Below are 27,089 nucleotides of genomic sequence, written 5' to 3' on the forward strand. Positions count from 1 at the left end.
TTGAAATACAAAACCTAAAACATGATTCTCAAAGATACCAAACAATCAAGGACATGCGAACCATCGCAACAAAACTTTACTGTGGCTTCAATATTTCAATATGTACAAAGATTCTTCTTACTACGCTGATCAAAACAAACATTTTACATTTTTGACTCAAACATTGAATGAAGTGCCAGCAATGTACTTCACTGTACTATATTGCACTGTACTATTAATACCAATATTCTTTATTCGACATATTGTCTTCAGCGGAGCATAACTTCAAACATAGCATATTAGATTTGAAGTTATCAAAAATCAACCCACCAAAGGTTGGGCTAGCACTTTCCAGGCATTTTCTACACGCCAAAGTGCCAAAAATTTGTACTTCAATTAAAAAGGTACATGATTCTTTTTCTGGAGTTCTATTTCCTTCTTGGACAATTCTGAGGTATTCATAAAACATATTTAAAAATATAATCATGCACTTTTTGTGCATGCGCGCATGTGATGCATGTTATCTGCACACTATGTCATTGTCCCTTGCGGGCATGCATTGTCATATATTTGTGTTCAAACTAAACGCTGTCAACAGTATTTTGAAACTGAAAAATGTAGTACCAAACCCATAGATGGAGCAAAAATGTGACGGCTTGGCCATTGTATAACGAAAAATTCATTTGTGTTGAAAAAGAACTTCTTCCAGGACAATCCCGGAAAACGATAGTGCCAATCATTTCCTCACACAGTCTTTTACACCTCGCTGAACAAGAAAGGAACTCGACGATCAGTTCACCTTTGGTATTTCTCTGAATTGCACATAGAAATTCTTCTGGCAGTGACAAAATTGCTTCTATGGAACATTCAATGTACATCATAAATCAATGATTTAGCACTGACGGTAACGTTACTTCAATTACTGATATTCAATATTGGCAGAATCGCGAGGGTAGCGAGAATACGCTGTGGAATACCAAGGCGTCATGGTAAGCTCAGACTGGGTTGACGCCAAATAAGTACCTGTTCATTTGTCATCACAAAGGCAATGAATCCCACAAGCAAGTGGTGACATATGCCCAAAGCTTTCTTTTCATTTCAGTTCAATCATATTCAAACAAAAATATCACCAGTGCTCGTATGACAACACTTTTGGTGAATTCTTCGTCAGGATATGAAAACGAGTCGTCATCAATGAGAAACTTATATTTTTCCTTCTACGAAGTCATCGTTTGTATGCACGACGCTTCAATTCGTATAGGAAAGGTTTGAAAATAGGCCACATTACCCACAATCGCTTGCAGCGAGAACAATGCAAGGTGTTCAAATCGTCAAGTCAAATGTACTTATTCGGGCATACTTTTCTACAATACCTACGTCATAACTACCAAACTACAATATCTCATTTCGCTCTGATTCTTTCGTGTCTTGCAATACATTTCTCAACGCAAGTGATTCTGGGTAACGGAAACAATGGTGATGATGATGGTAAGCACGAGTCCTCTTGACGCCATTTTCAATATGGCGGACGGATATGGCTGGTGGTTTTCCCGTGATGCATTTCACTCGATGACCATGCAGCGCGGAAGGTGCTGTGCGTAGTACTGGAAGAGCTCCGGCGTTGTTCCCGGGCAATTCGTCAACTCCAGTTCCTCTAGATTCTTCAACTGGACCAATCCGGATAGGCCTGCTGGTGTCAGGAGAGGGCAGCCTAAGGGGGAGGGGGGCGAAGAGAAAATATCATGTCAAAATAGTTATATTAGATACAGTCAAACTCGTCTAAGAGGACCTCCAGGGGGGCCTAGAAAATTCGATCGTCTTAGACGATAGGTCTTCTCATGAATAAGGAGAGTGACGAGCCACAAGACAAGACAGACACAGATTTTTAAAGTAAAAATTCATGTCCTTTAATCATCCACAAGCGTGGATTTATGCAAGTACAAGATACAAATACATGTAATGTTTTACCAATTGAAGTAGTATTGTAACGTTCGCCAAAGTTAGGACATTTCTTGTATCCCTGCAAGAACATTGAAGCCAAGTGGTTTCTTGAAGTGGATTTTTGCATGGCAAGATTTCAGTAATTTGTCTTCTTCCAATCAAATAATAAAAGCCTTTGTTGTAAAGAATTCATTTTTCATAAAAGGAAGCCTATTACACGGTACGCCCACGTTTACATTTCATTTTACGACACATAAGGTTGTTTCGTTTTAATGAGTAATACGCGATGAAAAATCTTAAACCCTAGTTAGGTGACCTAACCCTATTTTTTCTTTACGCAGTGATTGGTTAATGATGATTGTCTCAATTTTTGCAGTGAATAGGAAAATAGACGCAAAGATTGTATGATAAAGGGGAAAATGTGGAATGGTGATTCATATTTCTAGATGGCTCTACGCAGTGCCCTTGAAACATCACCATAGAACGACCTGTTTTATTGAACTATGCACTACGAAGCTATCAAATCACGAAATCCTGGCACCGACAGCCGGCTTTAAACTGATATCCGCTCCACAGCGTTCTTTATTGCACTATAAAGTGTGCATTTTAAAAACATGAAATATACTGCTGCCATGTGTGGTGGAAAAGAGCTAGCTCTAATGGGACTAGAGAAAGATAGCCGGATCTATCTCTGGTTTCTAGAGGTCGAAGAGGTCAGAGCACCTTGGGATCATACCATTTGCAAAGTAGCAGAGGGGTGGCAAATGTGATAGAAAGCACACATCTCAGAAAACGGATGAAAAGAAAGCAGAATTTTAATTTAAAGCATCTTATGCATCCTGGAAGAAATATTGACATTTTGCATCATTCTTGCCACCTGCCAAGTTCAATATCATATCATAGATTCACCCGTCAGTCATAGAGTAAAGCTATTGTCTTGTGATAAGTGTTCTATGCAAAACATTCCAAGTATCAGCACCAAGGACATGCACCTTGATTTTTTACTGAGGATTTTGTAGCGTTTTCGAGGCACCATTTGGAACTCAAGACTCAATTTTACTTGTACGTTCCTTTGAAAAATGATTGCAAAAAAAAGGATGCATTTCCCCGGATTCAAACCGGGGTCTCAAAGTTACCAACTAATTGGAACCAAGAGCTCAATGGCAAAGCTTCTACCAATTGAGCTACATGGACATCTTTTATCATGCAAGCTAAAAGTACACGACCTTATCTTTTAAATTGAATAATGACCGTTATCTTTCACTGGCAGATGCTAATTTTTTTCTTTATTTGCAATGTGAGTGTCCCTTAAACAGCGTCACGTAACCAATTTTTCCGTTGCATGTGGTATACCTGTTACATTGTATATCGTTTGCAATGGGCTATACGAAAATTGTTCAAATCGTTACGAATACATTTGGTAAATTTTACCTTTGCCTATGTTTTTGGGTGCGTGTGACTAACTGTGGACAGCATAGCTCGAAAAATCTTGCATAGATCTTTATTTTATGTGGTATATTGGTAGGTCGTGTTGGTAGGTGTTTGTAAATGAAGAGACGATTAGATTTCGTTTCCCCTAACGGCCGTTTTACTGTATGCATCGAAACTTCCGGTTTTGGTGTCTCACTGTATATTTCAAAGCTTACCTTGGCTTTTATTCTGGCGTTTGTTTTCGTTCTATTTGGATATCACCCTGGTGATGTTGAGATCTTCATTGTAAATATGCTTTAAGTTGTCTGTAAGGTACTTTCTCAGTCTATTTGATACCAGTCCACACACCCACGCTAAATCGCCCACACAGTCACTTCTCAAACTATGCCCAGGAAAAGGTTGGTGAAAATCAATGCCCTTCGCGAAACTTTTAAAACTGAAATATAATTGAAGTACGGAAACCTTCGTACGAAAATTCTACACGAGGTATATGTTTTACTTAAAAGTATTCAAAGTGCCTTATTGCAAAAAAAAAAGACATTTTACGTTCAAGCAGGCCAAATAAATTTACTCTGTACTATATTCGGCAAAATTGCTTCGCAAGTTAATTTCTCGTTTTGTTTGTATATGATTACCCGTAACGTTTAACGATGAACAACAACCTCCTACACTCCAAGCAGATGTTGGGGATGAAAGATCGTGATCTTTCCTTTACAGCCACCCATTCCTTACAAATGCTGACATTTCGCATGTCCAAAACCAGTCACTTATTTTGAATTGTTCTTGTTGGCTTGGATGACTGTCAAAGATGCTGGGTTGTCACCCACCATCTGCTTGACGACACCACTCCCCCCATCAAAAAAAGACTAATTCTAACGCAATTAATTGACCAACCAATGAGAGGCCGTAATTGATTAACTGACCAGCCAATGAGAGGACCCTGAGCTTCTTCATGCTGTAGATGTGCTGCAGGCCGAAGTCCTGGACTTGACAGCACCAGCGGAGGTACAGAGCCGTCAGTGACGTCATGGTAGATAGAAAACCCAGCCCGGTGTCTGTGATACGTACGCACCTGAAAAACAAACATGGCCGTCAGTGGGTCATTCTAAGTCAAGAAGGTCCGAGAGTCGGAAGGATTCTGCGTACTTTGCATATGATGTCGTGATACAATTTTACACTTTGAATAATGCGCATTTGGAGTTATCATTACAAGAAAATCTTTGTTAGTGAGAAAATGATGTAAAGGGCAACAAAACACACAAAACGTTAACAAAATTAGTCATGGGCATATTGTGTGTATGTTCATTTAGTAAGTAAACACTTTTTTTTTATTTTATTTTTCGTTTCTGCAAACATCCCGGCCAGGCCCCTGTTTAGAAATGGGACCTAAGCCTAAGCAGAAGCTGCGCAAGGTATATTATAATATCATGTTAACATCCGAGCAAAGCTCTAAGTAAAGGAATGGTCGATGAATGACCCAATAATCTGACTGGCCACAAGCAGTCACTCAATCGCGTTTACTTCGCGACGGTTGGTTGACGTCTTTTGGGGAGGCAAACCCAATTCTCATGCCTTCGTGAACATCACTCAAATTGACAGGCTTTGCTAAAAAAGAGCGCTTTAGGAGCGTAAATTGACTGTTGAGTCGCGGAAGAAATGGAATATTGATCGGTTCCGTCGGCGGGAGATATATTAGAAGCGCATTACGCGTGAGAGGCCATAGGCATACAAAAGATACACGTTTTGTTACCGATGGTGCCAACACATGCATACCCAACCAAAAGCTATAGAAGGGGAAGATTCAACATTTACACACTGTCAGTTTTTATTGGCAAGCTTTCAAAGGTTAAGATTACCATTTGTGACCTTCGGCGTGATCTCTGCTATCGTAGAGATATAATCGAATCAGGGTTTGCAAATAGCGAGCTCAATATGGCTTGTCTGGATCGCCTGCCCTGACATACATGTTTTCTACTGAGCTGAGCAATTTTTCATGTACCTTGCACGAATATTTCTTAATCAGCTTGTATAAAAAAAGCCCAAGGGACCATACACATTGTGCATAGCAACACTATATTATTCGTTAACAACCGAAGAGATAGGAAAAGTAGGGCGGTGTGATATTACAATGTATCCCGGGAGAGTTGTCACTGAAAAAAAATCAATATGGCGGCCGAGTTTCTAAACGTCGTCCTTCGTGAATTGTAATGACTCGAGAGGGCGTCTAGTCCTATTATATATGTTTGGGTCCTGAAAACATTTCATATATTTACCTTTTCATTGCACATTTAAAGTATATGTACATCATTGAAGAATCTAGACCGTCAGAGATTGAAAATCTCAAATAGTCTGTGTGTTCATCTAGTGAATTCCTCTCTATATGTCTCTCTCTATCTTACACTGTATCAAAGAATTATGTTAGCCCGTGTTGTTACTAGAATGTTAACATTTATTCTATTCCTCTATTTTGTGTAATAGCTGCTGCAATACATTGTACCGTGCACAATTGTCGTGCAATAGTTCTCTTTCTTTCTTTAAAGTGTATACCTCTCCGCCACTTCAGTTCTCAATATCTGTTTCAATTTTTCTCTCCCTCTCTCTTTCGCACTCTCTCTCTCTCTCTCTCTCTGTATGAATGGTACCTTATTGTGGAAAGTTCTTTTCTACCGCATATCAACATGTACAACACAGAGCCAGAATACCACGAGTGCCGACCCCTCCTACCGCTCTGCCTCTACACGCTAAATCAAACCTGGCAGTGCTCACATTACATCCTGCGTCTAAATTTAGCCTGATTATACTCTCTAACGCACTGGTCGATTCAAACAAGCTCGAAACTTTCGATCGAGCACTTTGGATTCATGCAAATCTTTACGACCGTAGCTGGTAGTTAAGTGCCCTTCTGCTCTCTCTTCTGTGACCCTGTTAGAGGTTAATAAATAAGTTGTGGGCTCGCTGTGTGCTTTTAAGTGCAGGCAGTGATTTGTGGAAAATGGAGGGTTTTCTCTTCGTGTAACCGTCTCTTATAATGGCAGGGTCACAGCCTCAAAGCAAGGCCCGAACGGGTTGTTTTGCGGTACAGAAAAGCAACTGACTGTACATTAAAACTATACTCAGATTATATAAAAATTACTTAAATAATTCTTATTGTACGTTTTGTGTGTTTTCCTGTCTTTCATAATATACTTGTACTTCTTTTGCTTCTGGAAACTGGTTTAGGGAGACAAGGCAGCGCTATTAATGTTTGCATTCAACTCAAATTATATCTCACAATATGGCATTGAAGAAATCACTACATTTCTCTTCTCTTTGCGGTTGAGGATATGATAATAGATAAATGCATGTTATATTATTTTAAAAAAAAAACACGACGGGATGAAATTTAGCGTATGTTACATCTTTCAGATTTTGAGGCTAGCTTATGGGCCTCGTCCTCGAGCTAGAGCTCATGGTCATACTGCTCTTACTCGAGAACATAATGAGCACCAATGGGAGCTCTGGATTCTTAATCACTATCAAAATCCATCCAATAGGAGCTTAGGATTCTTAATCACTTTCAAAATCCATCCAATAGGAGCTGAAATTCTCTGTCACTATCGAAACCAGTCATCACACCTTCAAAAATTTGACATGTCTCAGTAGATCAGTCTGACAATATTGGCCCGTGTCAGCACATATGCATGAATCAACGTAATTGGGATGTTCTCAATTTTTCTGACTTAGAGGCCGGTTGGCCTGCATCTTCTAGGTTCCTTACCAGTGGAAGGGCTCCTACATTTTCAGATTCGCTATTTTCACCAAACACGGCAAGGCAGGTAGGGTCTTGTGGCCGCCTTCTTAAGAGTAAGACCTTCCCGGCATGATAACCTTGCCACGATTGCATCCTCCTACGCAGGCACACCCCACGTAGAAACAGCCTGTCTGGATGTACCCTGCTTTCCCAACCGAGGCCTATTCTCTGATTGACTGACAGCTGGTTTGGGTAGGTTGGGGGGGGGGGGTCCACAGGAACTAAGAGTGACGGTTAAGAAAGCAGGGTACATCCAGACAGGCGATTTCGCTGCTGGATGTCCCTGCGTAGGAGGATGCACGATTGTTGAAAATAGCTTATGTGCACCCACTCACCCCAGTACGAACTACACTAACGGAGGGAGAAGGACGCAAAGGAGGCTAGCTTTGGTCAGATCTACCTTGAAGTGGAGGAAATTGAGTCGTGACACATTATCACGACGACGGGGCTTGCAGAAGAGGAGTCGCCGGAGGCAAATATTTGCACTTCGTTGATGTAAATGTCTCGACAGCGGCTTTAAGATTCAACTTAGATCAGCAAGGCAGTTACATTGCCGGCTATGTTATTCTCCAAGCAGAGGTCGAGTCGCGGAGATATACTAGGAGGAGCGGCTCTGTATTTTTTTCGACTACTAGTATATCTCCGCGACTCGACCTCTGCTTGGAGAGTACGGCTATGTGACGTAGATTTGTCAAACAAATTTTGCCATCCGTAATATAATGGCTGAATAAAACCTCGATATCTGATTCAATGTTTGCTGTATACGAGGGTATCATGTTAACAAGGGTACATTGAATATTATGCAATTGAAAGATTTAATTGGTATATAGTGCCGCTCTAAAAATCACAAAAGCTTTCAAAAAGATAAAGGCTATTTATAAGACGTTCCTGTCAATATAAATGTTTTGTACTATTGACAGGATGTTTTTGTCGTTCTTGTCAGTAAGATTTTTGCAGTATAGTTTTTGACATTATTCACAAGTTGCTTCTGAGCATAAAATGATATTTGCATTATTGACAGGACATTTATATTTCAACAATATTTGATACCATCTCCAGATACTCACTTTGTTTGTATCTAAGGAGCCTGTAACTATGACATACTAGTAGTACATATTACCCACAATTCATCACACTGCGCATGCGGAGTTTAAACCATGATCCGGATTATTGCTGAAAACGGTCCAACGGTCTGTAGGTTAAATTGGCTGTGAAATAAATAAAACTCAAAACAAATAAAAACTGAGAAATGATTCGTAAATCTCGGCATGTGCTGCAAACACTCAACATGTATATTGTATTCCCAGTTCACCCAATTATTCCCCAATGGCAATGTCGTTTAAAGGAGGAGAAATGATGGTAGGAATCGTCCGGGGACCGGGCGTCATCTGGTGCCGGGGCTCTACACTGTTTACACTGCAATCTGTTACACAGTGGCAGTGTGGGTCATGTTCCGCCGCACTGTCATTCGTCACCACTCAAATCACATTAGGACTAGTCCATTTCAAACGACCACGGGGGAGCAGGCTATCTGAAAACGTTCTTATAAACTGCGAATTTGAAGCTGAGAAGATGAAGCGTCAGAATTTCATGGCAATTTGATATTTTTCATTATTCTGAAATTAATCATATATGTAAAGAAATTCACGTTAAAAACGACGTTTTCCTTTAAAAATGACAGCAAAGTTTTGACATTGACTTTCTTGATTGTATGTATAACGCAATGCAATGTATTTGAAACCGTGGCCCAATGCATTCATACTGTCATTATGTATCTTGCACCCCCCACCCCCCGCCCAAGTTGTGCATAAAATGTAGCCGGTACGTGCTATTGTGGTGACATTGTGTTATTGTCTTTGACGTTTGAAGGACAATTGGTCGACTTTAGCATGACTCACACACACCAACTAGACATTATTAAACACTGTCTGTCTTTCACTGTTTGACCGAGAACTGAGTGAAAATTAAATTTTCCGTAGCACCCTGGGAACAAGAATGCATCGTCCCCTGGGCACGAGTCCCTAATGGAGCCGTGAACACTAAATTATCGTCTGCATCACTTCCTGTCGTGATTTATTCACAGACATTCCATTCATATCGACAAAAATGGCGGGATTTCTATATCCTTGCCTTGTTCTATGCTAATATGTCCTCGATAGTAAGTGCAACATAAATGTTTAGAATATGTGTTTTCACATTTAGCAAAATGGCTTGTACTTAACTAAAACATTTAATTCAAAATGGTAGACATGATTATTATGGGTTGTAACATTATATTGCATGTAAATACGTGGGAAGCTATTAGTTAGATGTCTTTGAGCCATTGCCTTTTAGTTTATAGCTGTATTTGGAAATTTTTATGGGGTTATTTGAACATCTCTTTGTCATACTTTGGTGAATTAATTGTCGTTAAGTATGTAATCATCAAAAGGTCGCATCAGCTATAATGTTTACGCCTCTTTCAAGTTTACTACTATTCCGAGTGTATGGGATCACGAGGTACTAGTACTTTTATTTGAACATCTTAATTGCCCTATTCCCCCTGCTCCATTATATTTATGATGTTATAGGTATATTTTTACTGTCATTAGCTACAAACCTGAAACTACATTTACTGTCATTATCTGCAAATTTGAAACTACATTTTCTGCAAATCTAAAACTACATTTACTGTCATATTCTGAAAATATGAAACTACATTTACTGTCATATTCTGAAAATCTGAAGCTACATTTACTGTCATATTCTGCAAATCTGAAACTACATTTACTGTCATATTCTGCAAATTTGAAACTACATTTACTGTCATATTCTGCAAATCTGAAACTACATTTACTGTCATATTCTGCAAATCTGAAACTACATTTACTGTCATATTCTGCAAATTTGAAACTACATTTACTGTCATATTCTGCAAATCTGAAACTACATTTACTGTCATATTCTGCAAATCTGAAACTACATTTACAGGCATTTTCTGCAAATCTGAAACTACATTTACTGTCATATTCTACAAATCTGAAACTTCATTTACTGGCATTTTCTGCAAATCTGAAACTTCATTTACCGGCATTTTCTGCAAATTTGAAACTACATTTACAGGCATTTTTTGCAAATCTGAAACTACATTTACAGGCATTTTCTGCAAATCTGAAACTACCTTAACTGGCATTTTCTGCAAATCTGACACTAAATTTACTGTCATTTTCTGTAATTCTGAAGCTATTCAAGATGGGGAAATATAGTTTCAGATTTGCAGGTAATGACAGTAAATGTAGTTTCAGATTTGCAGGTAATGACAGTAAATGTAGTTTCAGATTTGCAGGTAATGACAGTAAATGTAAATTCAGATTTGTAGATAATGACAGTAAAAATAGTTTCAGATTTGTAATCCCTCTACGATTATCAAGGTCAGGCGATGCCAATGGCAATGCGTTGCCATCGCACACTACCTATATGCGGACGTGCGTGGATTGTTAAAACGTTTGTCTGTCATCGTTATATTGTATATTTACAATATCCTACTCCCCTGGCTTGAATGAAGTCATCTTTTAGTGCAGAGTAGGTGTAAAATACTTTTTGAATTGCGTGGACATAGTGCCTCAGAGAAATGGCTATAATTAGATCATTTATTTCCTTTTAAAAGTGCTACCGTTAACAGTTTTGTTTATGATCGCATGTGAAGAAATGCAACATTGTATCAGGGTATAGCTATGTTGTGAGGAATCAGATGAACTTGCAGTATGTTTTTTCTAAATGTCTGACTCGAGCACTGTTTGGGTGCAAATTTTCTAGCCTTTTTAATGTTTTCTTTTCAGGATATGCCTGTGCAAAAATATGTAAGTCTTCTTTGATTTAGATTTATTTGTAGTATTTGTGTCTGCTAGTCTTCAGACTATACAATCTGAGAAAAAGTTTTAACAAGAGTTTGGAGTTACTACAATATTCTTCGAACAGTGACGATATAGATACATACCTCCAAATTTTCATGTCTTACAGCATATCTTTTTCACGGGTTATCTAGTCTCGAGAGAGAGCACGAGACTTCAACGACAGGTGTTTGCATCTTATCGGGGTGGGCTTTAAAAGGTGTGAAACGGGTTATCGGAAGATGCAAGACATTCAAACCATCGGCATAGTTGTTTGTCATTGGATTACGAAAAGGGCGATCGAAGAAAAACGAAAGCAAAAATCTATAATGGGATAAACTTGAAAGGAGTTTGAAATGGAATGGGGGCGAGGGAGATCCATTTAACGTTTGGATTCCGGAGTATCTGATAATTGATCTGCATAGCAACATCAATAGCGAAATTTGATTAATTCCAACGCTAATTCGATCATACAAATACATCCTGCACAGATTTCGTTAATGCTTTTCAATATTTTGTACTGTAATTTCATATCGTTTCGCATGCTATAATCACGAAAAATACTAGATAAAATAAGATATTTTATTATAGATGACAAATCAAAATTTTATGGTGCGTTTGATGACCTTTGACCCCAACATGGCGTCTATCCTAATTTATCATTCTACCATCTTGACCCTTTTTATTCGCCATTTCCCAAAGGAATTGGGGCCTGTTTTACAACCTTGCATTATGGCTGAAAATTGAATTTCAACGTATTAGGCAATGCATCATCTGTGTAATATCATACATCACAATATATATTTTTTTGTAGAAGCTGCGTGAATGTTACTCTAAACAAGAATGACCACCATTTTATTGAATATGTTGATAGCCCCTATTGAATGGAAAATTTGGATCATTGAACGAATAGTTTAGCAAACAACCTTGATGTGTTAATATGACAGTGTCCTACATAGGTTTGGGGATCCCTAGGGGGATATTAGCTACACGCACTACAACTAAGCACCACTCCTCCTATATGGGGAAGGGTGAAATTGATACATAGTTAGATTTGATATAATTATTTTGATTTGATTTATGTCTTCAAGGTATGAGAGGTAGACCGTGCACTGATTTCAAGTTTTAACAATGTGCAAATTGTGTTGGCTACGTGTAACCTAAATATCTTAACCTCCTAATATCTAATATATTTTAACCTCCTTGGTTTAACAAATGACTATAAGTGTTCCAAACATTTTTTTTTATTAATCGAAAAGGATTGTAGGAAGCTGTAAAAATGGATCATGAAAAATATCGTTACGGTTGTTTTTTTTAATTATCATTTGAAATAGTTCCATATAGCTACTACACTCATACATTTAAGACAGAATGTCTTTCTTTCATATAAAGCTATACTTAAGCATTCAGTACGGAGATGGTGGTAATTTCTCCAATACGGTCGATTTAGAAAATGCAGTTGGTAGCAAAGACCACTTGAAAAGACAAAGACAGCAATAAAAAATCGTTGAAGAGGTTCATCAGTCACGTATGAATAAAGACTTCAAGACATCGAAAATTTGGAGATATGTCTATATGCCTTAACCCTCATCCGACCGTTACATTTTTACGACGAATCTGACCGTATGGGGTCATTTTTGACCCCATTTTGTTTTCCTCATAGACATATTTCTGCTGGCTTATTTTGTCATTTCTATGTATTTACTGTTTCACTAATCTATGAAAAATATTTTGACAAGTTTTGGTGTCAGTAGTTATTACTCATTATCATAATTTATGCAGAAAAAGAGGAGAAACCACATTTGCTTTGAAAATCTACCATACTCAACTAACTTAAACAATGTTTTGTCTTATCAATTTCTAAACAATAATTGTGATGATGCAATAATACTGATAGCATAATAATGTTATTTAACAAGAAAAAATACAATATTTGTGAAAAGTAACAAATGTATTACTTAATTATGCACCATATTCCGCCATCTAAACACATACATACAATAACTCTTGTCTATTTTCCCGCAAAGATCTTTCTTGTAGGTTCCTTCTGCACGTTCTGTCCATATATTGTTTTTTTTTTAATTAATTAGAAACATTTTCACTTTCAGTAGCATAGGTAATTAGTGTGAATTATCATAATTTATGCAGAATGTCGAAAAACTGTGTTTTACAGTAAAACACTAAATTTCTTTCAAAATATTTGGTGTTTACTCATCTAAGCAACTATAACTTGTTGCTGTAATAGCAATGATGAGGAATGCCTGTTATTCTATTGAAATGTCTTGATATTTATGTAATTTATGATTTATAATTGGCTGGGGTCATTTTTGACCCCACCGAACAAGACACAGACTTTCAAGTATAGCTTATACAATAATGGGCAAAACTCGGTGAAAAATTGGTAGATGTTGTAAGACATGTATACAAACAAATTCATGGAAGGAATTTTTTCTCTGATGAAAAATGTTGCTTTGGCAGATTAAAATATACGCCTGGGGTCAAAAATGACCCCATACGGTCGGATGAGGGTTAAAAAATCATCACTGTTTGAACATATTCCAAGCAACACATTCCATGCGTGTGTATATCATTTGAAAAGTGCACAAAGTAAATCGTTTTTACTAAAAGGAAGCTTGGGACGCTTGAAGGGTGGATTGAACTAGACTCGAAATGTATGCATTATTGTCATACAGTTATGCAAGACATAAAGAAAATTGAGGTTGGTTTCTATGCCTTAAAAGGTGACTAAAGAATATTGTAGTTGCAGCAATAGAAAAGAACACTATTAGGGAGAAGCTGGGGGAAATTGTAGAATGATAGTCAGCGTGGGACTGTAAATTGTTCTTGTTTGATTTCCCTAAGGCATAACTCCGGCACGTAATTGCTCTATTACTGAGGAATTCTCACAATAGTGCTACAGACACTCCGACGACATTTGGCACCACTTAGCGTTTGTAGCCCACATAGAAAGGTACTAATTGGTCTCTTAATTTGTAATTTGTGCATGCTTACCGATGAAAAAGACACAGTGAAAAATGATGTAGCATAAGCGTACGACTTGCATGTGAGATGGGTCTTCTCGAATCGTGCGCTGAACGTGCGCTGAACAGCGTGCTACTGTTACTCTGTCAACATTTGGCCGCCATTTTTGTCACCTTTTAAATCCGTCCGTCATTGTCTATTATGGATTGTAACGTTACACTGAATAGCAGTTTGCTTTAAATCTGAATATAATCTTATGATAAATTTACAAACTCATTTGACAAAGCAGAGTCAATTTATGTGTCCTAAGCTATTGTTTCATCCACAATAGTTAGCAATCCCTCTATAGAAATAGCATATATTTACAATACACGGCGAATGGTGCAACATATTCCATGCCTGTGTATATGGCACAGAATATGTTGCACCATTTGAAAAGTACAAAATCGTTTTTACTAAAAAGAAGCTTAGGACGCGGGGAGGATGGATTGAACAAGAGTTGACATCTGTGCATTATTGTCATTCAGTTAGCAATTCTTGTGGATAACACGTGTACAACTAAGTACAACATAACTGTTACAATCCCCCCATGCCCAATAACTATTCGAAAGTGAGCGTTGTTAATACGGGGTCACCAGACAGGGTGGCTCCTATACCGTTAAAATATTCATGGAATGCACGGCTAAAACTCCTCCAATTTTTGGCCGCCAGTGCAAGATTGTTATCTCCCAAGCGTTCTGTGAAGATTGCGCACTTAAGTCATCTGTGAGGCAATCTGTTTAAGATGTAGCTGCAGCGATTGGTCGGATAAATGACATACTGCAGGGATTACGTGACCTGTTGGTGGTAACAAGTGTTGGCTGCAGGCAAAATTCGGTGATGTCATGACCTTCTTGGAAAGGAGTTTTGGCGTACTGTCAGACAGTGCAGCAATCCAAGCCATTACACATCAATAAAATGGCGCCGACACGGATACTTTTACGACGTCTAAAGGACCATAAAAAAGGTTTGAATTACACCATTCAGATTAGCCAAACGCGTGAGAAAAGCATGGTAAAAGTGTAGTTGGTGTCGCATAAATCAGACATAAGGTTGGGCCTATTCAAAAATTTACTAATAGACAAGATATCAATGGCAAGTCACATTGTAGGGTTACATGTATGTCATTTTGATAGATTTTTAAAGAATTTGGAGGCTGTCTATCTTTACACGCTAAAATTGCACTTGCTTATAATGATACATTACAACACAACAAATACATAACCCATCGAAGAATCCTGTTACAACGGTTGCCATTAAAACTAGAATCTTTTTAACCCCTTGTAAGTTTTCCCTGCCCCTACTGTATTTGGTAAACAAAATCAACTGTTTACTTCACATTGACATAAATCTAAGTTCGCTTACTAGTTAGTTACCTTAAATTCATTTATTGTTTTTTTTCTTGCATCTATAAGAAAAGAATCGTGATATTTCCGCTGTATTGCTGAACCAAGAAATCAAGATGGCCGCTCAAATTTGTCCAAAACCGTTCCCTTCTTCTCGGCTCCCCTTGGCGAAGCAGCTCGCAGACTGACGTTAGTCAAGCATGTCCCCTAGTTGTTATTGTAAACCGCAAAAAAAATCAATCGCTTCCCAAAACGCAATGCAGCGTTCTCCGTCAGCTAGACTCTATCATATATAAAGAACTCTATTGCACATCAATTGTACATGATACAATGTATGACAACAACTATTACACAAAGTACAAAATAGAGGTATAGGAGAAAGCTTAACAACCTAGTTTACATAACAATGAGGGCTAACATAAGTCTTTGATATAGTATTGCAATGGAGAAGGCTAATCATTGGTTTCGGTATTCTTTCTGATAGCAGAGCAGTTCTTGACATATTTGCCTATTTTTGCATTATGGGAGTTCTGACATCTAAAGATATATGTGTATCGCAATGTGAAATATACCGTGTACGGCACGCTTCGAGTGCTGTACATGGCGAGGTCTACATAGACTCAAATGCATTATCTTTGAGAGGTAGCATCCCAGATGATGTACATCACAATACAAAATCCATTAGTGTCGTGTTCCGAGGAAACGTGTGCACGGCGGTTGAGACCTATTCGGACAAGCTTGGGTGCACATCCCATCTTGTCTTGTCATCTCGTGTTGTATAGACACTTTAACATAAAACCCTTGGGATGTGTTCTCTGAATGTATTGAAGAATCTCTCCGTGGACTCTGGTAAACCCCAAAACCTGTAGGCACCATCATTTAGGGGTGTACATTTTTCATGTTCCTTCGCATTACACATAGGAATACAGAGCCAGAGAACAAAAAAATAAATTGTTGTAAGGCTTTTAACAATCTTCCCTAATATGCAAATTAGATACATGTATTTTGCATATCTGTCACCAATGTTCTCTAATATGCAAAATAGGTAAACACAATTTGCATGCTTGTGATAATCGCATGAAGTTGTTTTGCCGGTCTACTGTATCTTACCACTTGGGGTCATTAACACGATGGAATTGTATTTCTTCCAGAAAACTAGTTCTCTTCAGAAAATTGTTTTGCCCCATGAGACGTATTGGCCTTTTGCGCTAATGGTGCAACCGAGATTTATCGTTGTGTAGTATCTGTTTATGGTGCTGAAATTTCGGTGGTTGTTAGCTCGTAGAAAGTGAAGGATGCCTCGGTGATTATCCACCGTCGTTTGCCATCTAGGTCACCAAACCTTCATCTACAACACTCTGGTAAATCACATATAGCCTTTATCTCAGCTTCTATTGCAACCCTCCGTTGGAAGCCCAATGCAATATGCGTAATATATAGCTGCTGCAGTCTAGAGGCATTTTCATTTGCCCGTTTTTAGTCATGAATAAAGTTCGTATATCTTTATGATTTCTTGAGACCTGAAATGGTCGTAAAATACACTGTAGGGATCCTAACTCTCCTGAAAAGGATGTAGATATTACCATTTGGATAGTTGGACTTCCAGAGAGCTTCTTGTTTGAAACGGTGAATCTTTTTATGAAAACACTTTATCAAAATCAGGAATGCATCTAAAAGCTCTGCTTGAATGCGTCTCCCCATTTTAGGTAAAACGGATATATAGTAACATCTTTGATTTCCGCCCGGTGGTTGCACCGCCAGATTTTACCACTTGTGACGCACGCGGGTGAGCGATTATCTAGGACGCCGATCTGTTTTGAATAATAACGAACTTTATTCTCCGGAAGCTAGCCCGACATTCGTGTTACACGTATGCCGACATCAAAGAGGTGCTGTGATCCTTACATCTTGGGTAATTAACCCTGTAATGAGTGTTATTGGCCGAATGCGCGTCAATACCGTGCTCTCAAGTCGGGCGGAAGAATTTTGACCCAATTAGGTATATCTCAGAATGCGTGCTGTGTAAGTTAATGATTGGGTTATCATACGCAAGCTTATTATTGGTCACGTCTGTTGGACGTCTCATTGTGTTAAATGTAGGGGTGGGTACCTGTACGGTGTACCGGTAGAAAACCATTTCTTTCTTATTGGACAGGTCTGGATAAACCGAACCCGACAAAATTCGGTGGACCGGATGTTGGACCTATTGGATTATATGATCAGGCATTCACGCGTTTGGGGGCTTACCGGTCGAAGAAAATAACAAGAGCAAAGTAGAGTAGAGTCTATAATTATTTCGACCAAGTTTTACATTCAATCGTATAGAGGTAGTTAGCTTTGTAGGGTTTTAAAACGCCAATGGGGAGTCGATGTGCCACAAAACAGATTTCTTTGTAGAGAAAGGAACCATTGTGTTGAGTATCTTCCATTCACAAGTTTTCACACAGGTCCAGTTCAGGTCAGGACCTGAAACTGATCCCCTGGACCTGAACCGAACATGGGCCTGAATTTTTTGTACCGGTACCCAACACTAGGTATATGTCAAGATGTGCACTAGGGCTGGGTATCGGTACAGCTTACCGGTACAAAACCGGTTTTTCCTATTGGACCGGTCCAGAAAAAACGGACCTGAAAAAATTAGGTGGACCGGATGTTGGACCGATGATAAAATTAACAGATTATTTTATTAGGCATTCACACGTTTTGGCGCTTGCAGGTGGAAGAAAATTACAAGAGTGAAGTAGAGTAGAGCTTATAGTAATCTCTACCAAGTTTTGCAGCCAATCATACAGGTGCAGTTAGCGTTGTAAGATTTTAAAATGCCAGTGTAAGTCTAATACTCCACCAAACAGATTTCTTTGTAGTGAAATGGACCATTGGTATGAGTCATACTGCATCAGGTCCAGGTTCAGGTCCGGACCTGGACCTGATCCTTTGGACCTGAACCGGACCTGGACCTGAATTTTCTGTACCGGTACCCACCCCTAATGTGCACTGCGTTGGACACCTATTGGAAAGAAAGACAGACGTCAATCATACTCAATGCATTAAAAAAATTGTATACCCAAGTACGTAACAGCAAACTCCGCATGATACCCAACTACAGTGTTAACTGTATATTGTGCAGTTACAAGGGCTAGCAGAACAATATTCTCCGATCATTTTTTTATACAGACGAATGTCAGAATGAAATAAATTAAATCAAAACATGGGTAAGAACTATGGAATGAGACAAAGAAGTGACAGGGAATTTCAATTTCTTCTTTCAATCACGCAAAAGGGTATAATTTCTGGAAAAGTGTTCGTAATCTTTATGGCAATTTTCAACTGTGTGCTCTTTCGTAGGGCGTAGGCGTATCAGCTAATGAGATAGTCAGTTCTCTGACGCAACGACCCATCTCTAATTGACTAATTGTCAATGAATTCAAAGATTACATGGCTATTAGATGTCTTAGAAAAGATTAAACTTTTATAATTTTAGTTGAATTACAGGAAATTGTATTTCACTGGCATTTGAAGGGCAGTCAAAGTCCTCCCCGCGTCAGATAGAACGGATTTCATCTGCGTTTTAGTAGCCCTGGGCCACACAACTTTGTGCAATCACTACAGCAGGGGGCTAGTAGACATACAATGGTAGTGGTGTGTTCAACTGCCATACTCTTTCCCGAATTCTGAGTGCTAAGCAGAAAGCAGCATGTACCATTTTTAAAGTCTTTGGTATGACTCGGCCGGGGATCGAACTCACGGCCTACAGAATGCAAGGCGAAAACTCTACACACTAGGCCATTGCACCGGTTGGCATTTGAAGGGCATGGTGTTTAAAACTAGTATAAAGATGCATGCATACGGGCTTGTTAGTCTCCTTCCTCTTCCAACAGCCTCGTTAGCGCAGTAGGCAGCGCGTCAGTCTCATAATCTGAAGGTCGTGAGTTCGATCCTCACACGGGGCAGTATTTTCTTTTTTCGTTTTATTTTTATTTATTTGAGTTTTAGAGAGAAAAAAATATAGACGTTCGCAGACGCCTCAAGAACATCAATGTTCAGAAGAGATTTCAGAAGAGATGACAGTTATTTCTGAACTTTACACATCTCAACTGATGCGGCACCGTGAAGTCATGCTGAGAGCGTAACGAATCTACAAATCCCGGGTCAAATTGGAATCAACTGGTGAAAGCATGCGGAAAATTGTGATAAAAAGGGGCTTCAATTCTTCCTCTGTGCCACGTGTAATGTATGCGCTGTACAGTAGTATAAAACAACCAAGTACCAATAGATATATACAGAGTAACGTTTGCTAAATTCATTTTTTTATTCGCATGCTCGCATCAGCTTTATGGTTCTCAGAGAATGCCATTCATATAATCAAATCAACATGGCCATATCAAATTTGCAACAAGGCAATACAGATGACATACAAGGCAACATTGCAAATGTTGTATGCCATCAGACATACATGCTTTACCTCGAACATATATACTATACCATAACTGTATGATGGACAGCAGATTGTCATGCCATACGCATTATGTTGTATCTCACTACGGGGGACCATTTTTCTTTTCGATCATATACCTTCACTATGAGACAGCCATTTTGATTGGTCACTCGGGGGTCGTTAACCTCTGGTATCGACCGTACAGAACCCGATACACATCGCTTGAAGCTTGGAATTTCACCAGTAGAATATATGGAATATGGACCCTAAAATATTTCACGTGTGTCATTCTAGAAAGGCAAATATTATTTTCAAATAATTTTTCATCTTCATTTTCATCTACTATGCCAAAATCATAGAAAATGCCATTTTCCCTAGAAGTAAATTGAACACCTTTGGCAAAAACATTTGCATGTCGTGGAGTCCCTACGACCACTGTGGTCGGTTACGGGCCATGAGTGAGTGAGTGAACACCAATTGCATATATGACTCCATTGGACATTCTGGATTTGTTTCACATTGTACACTGTACATCTCCGAATATAGCATAGCCTTAAATCTACATTTTGTTAAGTCATTAGTTTATTTCTACTATATAGCTTGTCTTATACAGTATGCGTAACTTTGCCTTACATTGAACTCGTTTTACAAATGTTGTACAATAAACTTTTACTGTCTTCTTAGATATCATTATTGAAGGCATTGCTGTGTGCTAAAATTCACAGCACAACGTTTGTAAATATGCACCATCACTGTAGATAATAGAATGTGGTATTAATAATGGTTCCGTTTTTTTTTTTCAAAATTACAAGTGTTTAATTCTTAAAACTCTCTTTGCTAGAAAGGAATTTCCCTGTTCCATATACGCATGCGCAGCGAGAAGCACTACTGGTAATATGTCAAGTTCTCCTAACTTGGACAGCTAAACAGTTCTTTGCCTTGCTTGGTCTATGTCAACGCATATTTTGTTTACCCCTTTCAATGTTCTTCACCTAGACATATTTCCGACGAACAATGTATTTTGCCGCGCATGCCTGCATAGAACCACGAAACTTCTTATAAGTATTCCGCCCTACTCTACCAAAGAAGATAAACTTTTTAATATTCCTTGCACTCAGCCCCTCCTCAGTAAAGATCACATCAAAGATACCGCGCACTGCAATAACAACGTAATAAAGCCCGACCAAGCAACGGTCTGTAGATTTATGACAATCATTACCCCGTTCGGCTTGTACCTCTAAAAAAACGTCTTCTACTGTGTATATAATAACTTCTGACTTGAAGAAGTATAGAAATACCTCCACCATCACTATAAATTTAGCTGACAAAGCTTGGTCCCCTGGGAGTAGTTCTAGGCAGCGCTGTATATCCGGATTTATTACAAGCTACTGGTGGTGTGATCGATCAATGACTATATATATGGCACTTATCCGGAACTTTCCATCCTGTTTGGGATTTGATTAGCGTATCGCTTGGAGAATAGGCCCAGAATATCTCGTGACCTACACTAGAGGGGGTGTCAGGAAATGGGTTATATATTGAGGTGGGGAATGTGGAGGCGTCAACAATATGAGGGAATGAGGTTATCAACCTTTTGCCAGAATTTGCAGCAAAAGATTTAGGCTTGCGGCCGGGTTTCGTAAATACATGCCTCGCTATGCTATAAATTGTATATACGATGGCCTTGAATGTTTTCACCTTTCCATATGTTTCTAGAACGGCAGAAGTGTAACGGAAGTCATTTATGGTGATCAAATAGAACGAAAGGAACAAAACGCTGAGCCAATTAAAAGAATTCAAGCTTGCGGCCGGGTTTCTTGCCTCGCTATGCTATGAATTTTATATATGCTGTCTTTAGACATTCTTCACATTTCCCTATTCTTGTGTGACGGCAGCAATATAACGAAGGTCATTTTTAGAGAAATAGAACAAAATGAACAAAAACGCTGAAGCCAATGAAAAGGATTCAAGCTTTTGGTCGGGATCTGAAATACATGCCTCGCTATGCTATGAATTTTATACATGCTTTTCTTAAATGTTTTCACATTTTCCTTTGTTTTTCCTTTTTTTCCTTTGGCGCCTTGGTATTGTAAAAGAACAGACGAAACAAAAACGCTGGAGCCAATTAAAACATCATATAGTTAGGAGTGCAGAGCCGACTGACGTCCAAGAAATTGAAGGGAACTGACGATCCACCAATGGCGTATTTTCCTATGAGAGCCAATCAAATTCGTGATATGTTCTTCTATCGGTTGTGATTGGTCTCTGATTATGATTGGCCCCTGGTTCTGACTGGTCTCTGATTATGATTGGCCCCTGGTTCTGACTGGTCTCTGATTATGATTGGCCCCTGGTTCTGACTGATCTCTGATTTTGATTGGCCTCTGGTTTGGTCTGTTATTTTGTCTGGTCTTGATTCTGATTGGTCTTTGATTTAGATTGGTGCTGATTCTGATTGATCTATATCTGTGATTGGTCAAGGCATATTAGAAGAATCTGAAAATATTGTACAATAGCGGAAAAATTTAGATCACCAAAACAGCTTCGGAAGAATAATTAGATTAAGATTATTGATTATTATAAGAATGGAAAACAGTTCCTTCCCAATACCGTTAGATAACTTAGACTATATCATGTGTACTTTAAGATATTCACGCAGTATTCTAATTGTTCTGCAAACCTTATTTGAACAGTAAATTGCCAATAAAGCAAAAGCGTATTAGATAGATGGAAGACGAATAACTTTATATCGATCTTCATTAAAAATCAAAATTCGACCGATCATTTCTGACAGAAAAAGAAATCAGTATCGACATGGCATAATTCATATGTAAATATTGCCACCGACTGATGTACGGAATATTAATGATTCTTCCTCCTCACATATATTAATGATGATAAATGATAGTTATGACGCTTGTCAGAAGGGAGTCGTCTGAAACGGAAATCCTTTACAAATCTTTAGAAATGATTATAAAAATCCTTTCTTCCTGACTAATCTGATCCCAGTCATTTATCATATTGCAACATAGTCATTAATCATAATGACAGCATCACAGCTTAGAGCTGCAATCAGTACACATCTAGTTATTACTTCATATTTTTCACTTGAGTGATGGATCAAATTAGAAAACTGATTGAAAACTAACTACCATTAAGGGACCTACGAAATATATTTTGAATTTTTATTGTTTGAGGTCTGGTGGCATGTCTTGAAAATCAGAATTATTACTCAATATTCCAAACTGTCAAAGCTGTTTGTAGTAAGACATTAGTTTCAATTTTTCACGTCAACATCGCATAACCTTGTGAATCCGTATTTGGGCGTATACGTATCGCACCAGTTTTGCACAGTAGGAACAATTAAAGGGGCATTCCACTCCAGAAGGGGGTGGTGTTTCCAATAGATAATGTGTCAATGAATACATAATCAGCCGATTTTTTTGGAATTCACCTTGAGATGAATTTCGCGATGTGTGTTTTGTAAAACAATATGACACTCACTAAACCCATGCAGACCCTACCCATGTATTCCCTATACACATAGACACTTGTTTATCGTGCATATTTTCGGAATAAATGACGATCGCTAAGCACACCGAGAAGGCAAATTGCTCATAAGGTAGCAAAGAACACATAACAAGACGAGATTTTTCAGCGATCCTGAAATTAGTTTTGTAACCTTACCTAAAAGATTTGCACTGTATTCAGCCATAAGATTAATTCAATTAGAGGGTACTTTTGGAGTTTAGCAGAAGACTGAATGCTTTTGAAGCACATGGAGAAACTGGGTACTTTATCGTATAATGTCAAGTTGTATGTATTTATTACTTCCTAAAATTTATATATCGGAGAATAACACTCCCGTATGGAGTGGAATGCCCCTTTAAGGTTTTCGAGGTGCGGCTCTCCTCCGGCATTACCTACGATCTGAGAGGACGTCTCTAACCGTAGTTAGGTACTCGTTTTCACCTCGAGTGAAGTAGGTGTAAAGTCCTTTTCCCAGGAGCACAGCACTTGGCACTACTATGGATTCTAACTCAGAAACTTCAGATTCTCTGTCATCGAACCTAATCACCAGATTGCCAAATGTATCGTTGACCCTCTCTTGAGACCACGAAACTGGGAAATACGTCATTCGATCATTCTTATTTCATGCCAACGGCACGTACAATATGGTGAACATTTTCCCGGTGCTGTAACACGATTATTTTTGTAGCTACGGAATGTCCTTTTCGGACAGCGAAGATAGTGAAACAATGAAACTTCACTAACGAGCTGCCAATGATATATAATTGACGATTTAAACTACACAATTATCCAAATGGCAGAAACAAAACAAAAAATCTGTGCATGCATCTAGACAAGGGCTGTTAACTAGTTGTATAGGGGCATTTACCTTTGACATATTACCCACAATCCGTCTCAATGCACCTGCTCAGTTGCAACAGCGAACTGGCGTATTGAAATCAACTCGCTCTATTTGTGGCATACACGTCTGAAGCGCTGAACATGTCAAGTAATGTATAGATAATACAAATATAACTGAATTACACATGCTGTCTTTCGCCCATATAAGACTACTTAGTAAGTCATAAGTTGCAATGAATGGTTGTATAGTAAAGCATGCAAGGATATAGCAAATATAGCACACTGAAGGTTTTTTCTTTCGTTATATTTTAGCATTTATGTGCTAATTTCTAATTGGCTCGTCCACTGGGAGGCTTCAAGATGACGTCATAGAATTAGGTACTCAGCTATTAAAAGTACCAACTTGAAGGGTGATATTAAGAAAATGCTAAGAAAAGTGAATATTAAGACCAATGGGCAGGGCATTAAAATACAACCTCCGTGCATTGAACAAAGACATAGAAAAGCTGCCAGTGTGTTTACACTTTGCAAGGGTGCATTCATTGGTTCCACTAAAAATGGGGGAACCACAGTGCGAATTGTATTTGCGGTGTTAACATTACTAATTTTTGCTAAGATGTGCATCTCAATGCCAGTAATATTAATATTTTGGGGCTTGTCACAAAAATTCTACATTGAGAACCTTTAAAGCTACATTACGTAATATTGGACAATACAAAAAGGAGAAGAAGATATTTCCCCTGTAGCCAGCCTGAAGTGTGGTGAACTCATTACCCCACCCCCTATGGTGCCTACTGGAGGCCTGAAAGTTGTTGTTTACAGCCAGGAGGGTCTAATTCTGGTGGTTACTCAAACAAATTACGTAGAATAGCTTTAAGACTTACCTGTCCAGAACTAGTTCTTCAAGACGGTGTAAGTCGCAGGCGATGTACTCTAAGGAGGCGTCTGTCATGCGGGGGCACCAAGACAGGTCTAAGGAGCGCAACTTCTTCAAGTTCTCGGCGATGAGTTCCACCGCGTCGTCCGTGATCTTGGAGCATCCCGACAGGCTGAGGGAGGTCAAGTTCGGCAGGGAGTGCACGATGTTTACGATGCCGTGATTGGTTGTTTCCCAGCACGAGCGCAGGCGCAGTGTGTGCATGGAGTGACTCTGCTTGGTGGTGAAGTAGGAAAGAGCTGTGTCGGTCACGTGATACGCCTGGAGATTCAACTCTCGCAAGTTGGGCAGCAACTGAGCTATGGCGGCCAAACTGTCGTCTGCAACGTTGATGCAGTCGCTGATGCAGAGTTTGACTATTCTAGCGTTCAAACTCGACCACAGTCCGGCCTCGGAAAAGTCGTTACAACCCGAAAGTTCAAGGCCCGTCAATGACGTCATCTGCTCCAGCATGACCTCTAACCCCGCGTCCGTCACAGTGGATCTCTTGAGCGAGATGTATTTAATGGTCTTCTTGGAGGGAGGGTAGTTGTCGATAAATTCGCAAATGTCCAAATCGGCTACGCCTACCAAGCAAGCGGATTCGAACCCGCGTTGCTGAAAGCTAGTCAGGTCCACAAACCTTTTTTCTCCGTCCGTGCCTTCGGTGTACAGCTCTCTGCAGTGGAGGATGGGCGTAACTTCACGCCAGAATTTGGGTTGGTACAGAACCTGCTTCCATTTGCTGCACACCTGTGCGAGCACGCATCTCTCGCACGGCCAGAAATACGTGAACAAGCGCGACAAAATTTTCTCGTCAAATAAGGCTCTGTGCTCGGCGGAAGAGGTGGTTGTACTTACCCCACCTCCTTCCTTTCCTGTCCGTAAACCATCCTTTAGAAGAGGCATCCTTTTCGAGCGAGGTAAGCGCGACTTGGCTGTCGTGTTGGCGTTGGCGTCTTTCATATCCTTCGCAGGCACACCGTTGGAGATCCCACCGTTGACTGGCGACGTTGGGTTGTTGTCTGTTGTCGTTTTCTCCATAGCCCAACGCCCTAGTAAGGCACAGAGACTTCTGCAGCAGTGGACGCAGGCGTTTTCTGACGGTGACCACCACCAGCCTCGGCCATCTCTCGAGCTCTCGCCGCGGCGGAGGCGATACAAGCCGCTGCTTTGCACTGCGTTGCGCCACATGAAAGATTCATACGTTGTCATTTCCCTAGGGGCTGCATCAATAATCGGCGCACGGCACATGTAATTCATGGTAATGCGCCGTAGACGAGCTCCCATTCGCTCTTTCTGGCGGGGCCAGATCGATATTAAAACGGCATTAATATGCAACTAGCACGGGCCAAATTTATTCTGTATTAACCATCACGTCACGGGCAAAAAAATCCAAAGAATGGTATACTTGCAATAAGTGGTCATTATCTGGATTCTTAATGACCGGTGATTGTGGGGAAATGGAGTCTTCTCATTGGTCGACGTTTTCTGGCTACACGTTGATATTCAACTAGTACGGGCCAACTTTACCCAGTATTTTCCTGCACATCACGGGCAAAGAATTCCATAAATTGCATTTTTGCAATAAGTGGTCATTATCTTGATTCTTAATGACCGGTGGTTATGGGGAAGTGGAGTCTTATCATTGGTCGACATTTTCTGGCTATATGTTGATATTCAATTAGTACGGGCCAAATTTATCCAGTATTTTCCATTACGTCAAGGGCAAAGAATTCCAAAAATTACATCCTTGTAATAAGTGGTCATTATCTGGATTCTTAATGACCGGTGGTTATGGGGAAATGGGGTCTTCTCATTGGTCGACCTTTTCTGGCTATATGTTGATATTCAACTAGTACGGGCCAAATTTACCCTGTATTTTCCATCACATCACGGGCAAAACAATCCATAAATTGCATCCTTGCAATAAGTGGTCATTATCCGGATTCTTAATGACCGGTGGTTATGAGGAAGTGGAGTCTTATCA

At 39.4% G+C, this 27,089-nt stretch overlaps 1 protein-coding gene and 1 non-coding gene across 2 annotated transcripts; one reads left to right on the forward strand and one right to left on the reverse strand.

Annotated features, from left to right (window-relative positions):
• Positions 1 to 658: 658 nt before the first annotated feature.
• Positions 659 to 26,311, reverse strand: LOC118429200 (F-box/LRR-repeat protein 16-like). The gene is made up of 3 exons (XM_035839662.1): positions 25,068 to 26,311; positions 4,275 to 4,423; positions 659 to 1,690 (listed from the first exon to the last, which is right to left on the reverse strand). The coding sequence occupies exons 1-3, from the start codon at positions 26,291 to 26,293 to the stop codon at positions 1,542 to 1,544; spliced, it is 1,524 nt and encodes a 507-aa protein (XP_035695555.1). The 5' UTR covers positions 26,294 to 26,311; the 3' UTR covers positions 659 to 1,541.
• Positions 19,255 to 19,327, forward strand: Trnam-cau. The gene has a single exon. It is a non-coding gene; the product is annotated as a tRNA-Met (tRNA).
• Positions 26,312 to 27,089: the final 778 nt, after the last annotated feature.

This window comes from Branchiostoma floridae, chromosome 13 (assembly GCF_000003815.2).
Source record: "Branchiostoma floridae strain S238N-H82 chromosome 13, Bfl_VNyyK, whole genome shotgun sequence".
NCBI lineage: Eukaryota > Metazoa > Chordata > Leptocardii > Amphioxiformes > Branchiostomatidae > Branchiostoma > Branchiostoma floridae.

Coding starts and splice junctions, on each gene's coding strand:
- LOC118429200 (XM_035839662.1), bottom strand. CDS start 26,293: ATGTGGCGCAACGCAGTGCAAAGCAGCGGCTTGTATCGCCTCCGCCGC. Junction 4,424..25,067: donor GAAGAACTAGTTCTGGACAG/GTAAGTCTTAAA, acceptor TTTGTTTTTCAG/GTGCGTACGTATCACAGACA. Junction 1,691..4,274: donor CAGGGTCCTCTCATTGGCTG/GTCAGTTAATCA, acceptor CCTCCCCCTTAG/GCTGCCCTCTCCTGACACCA.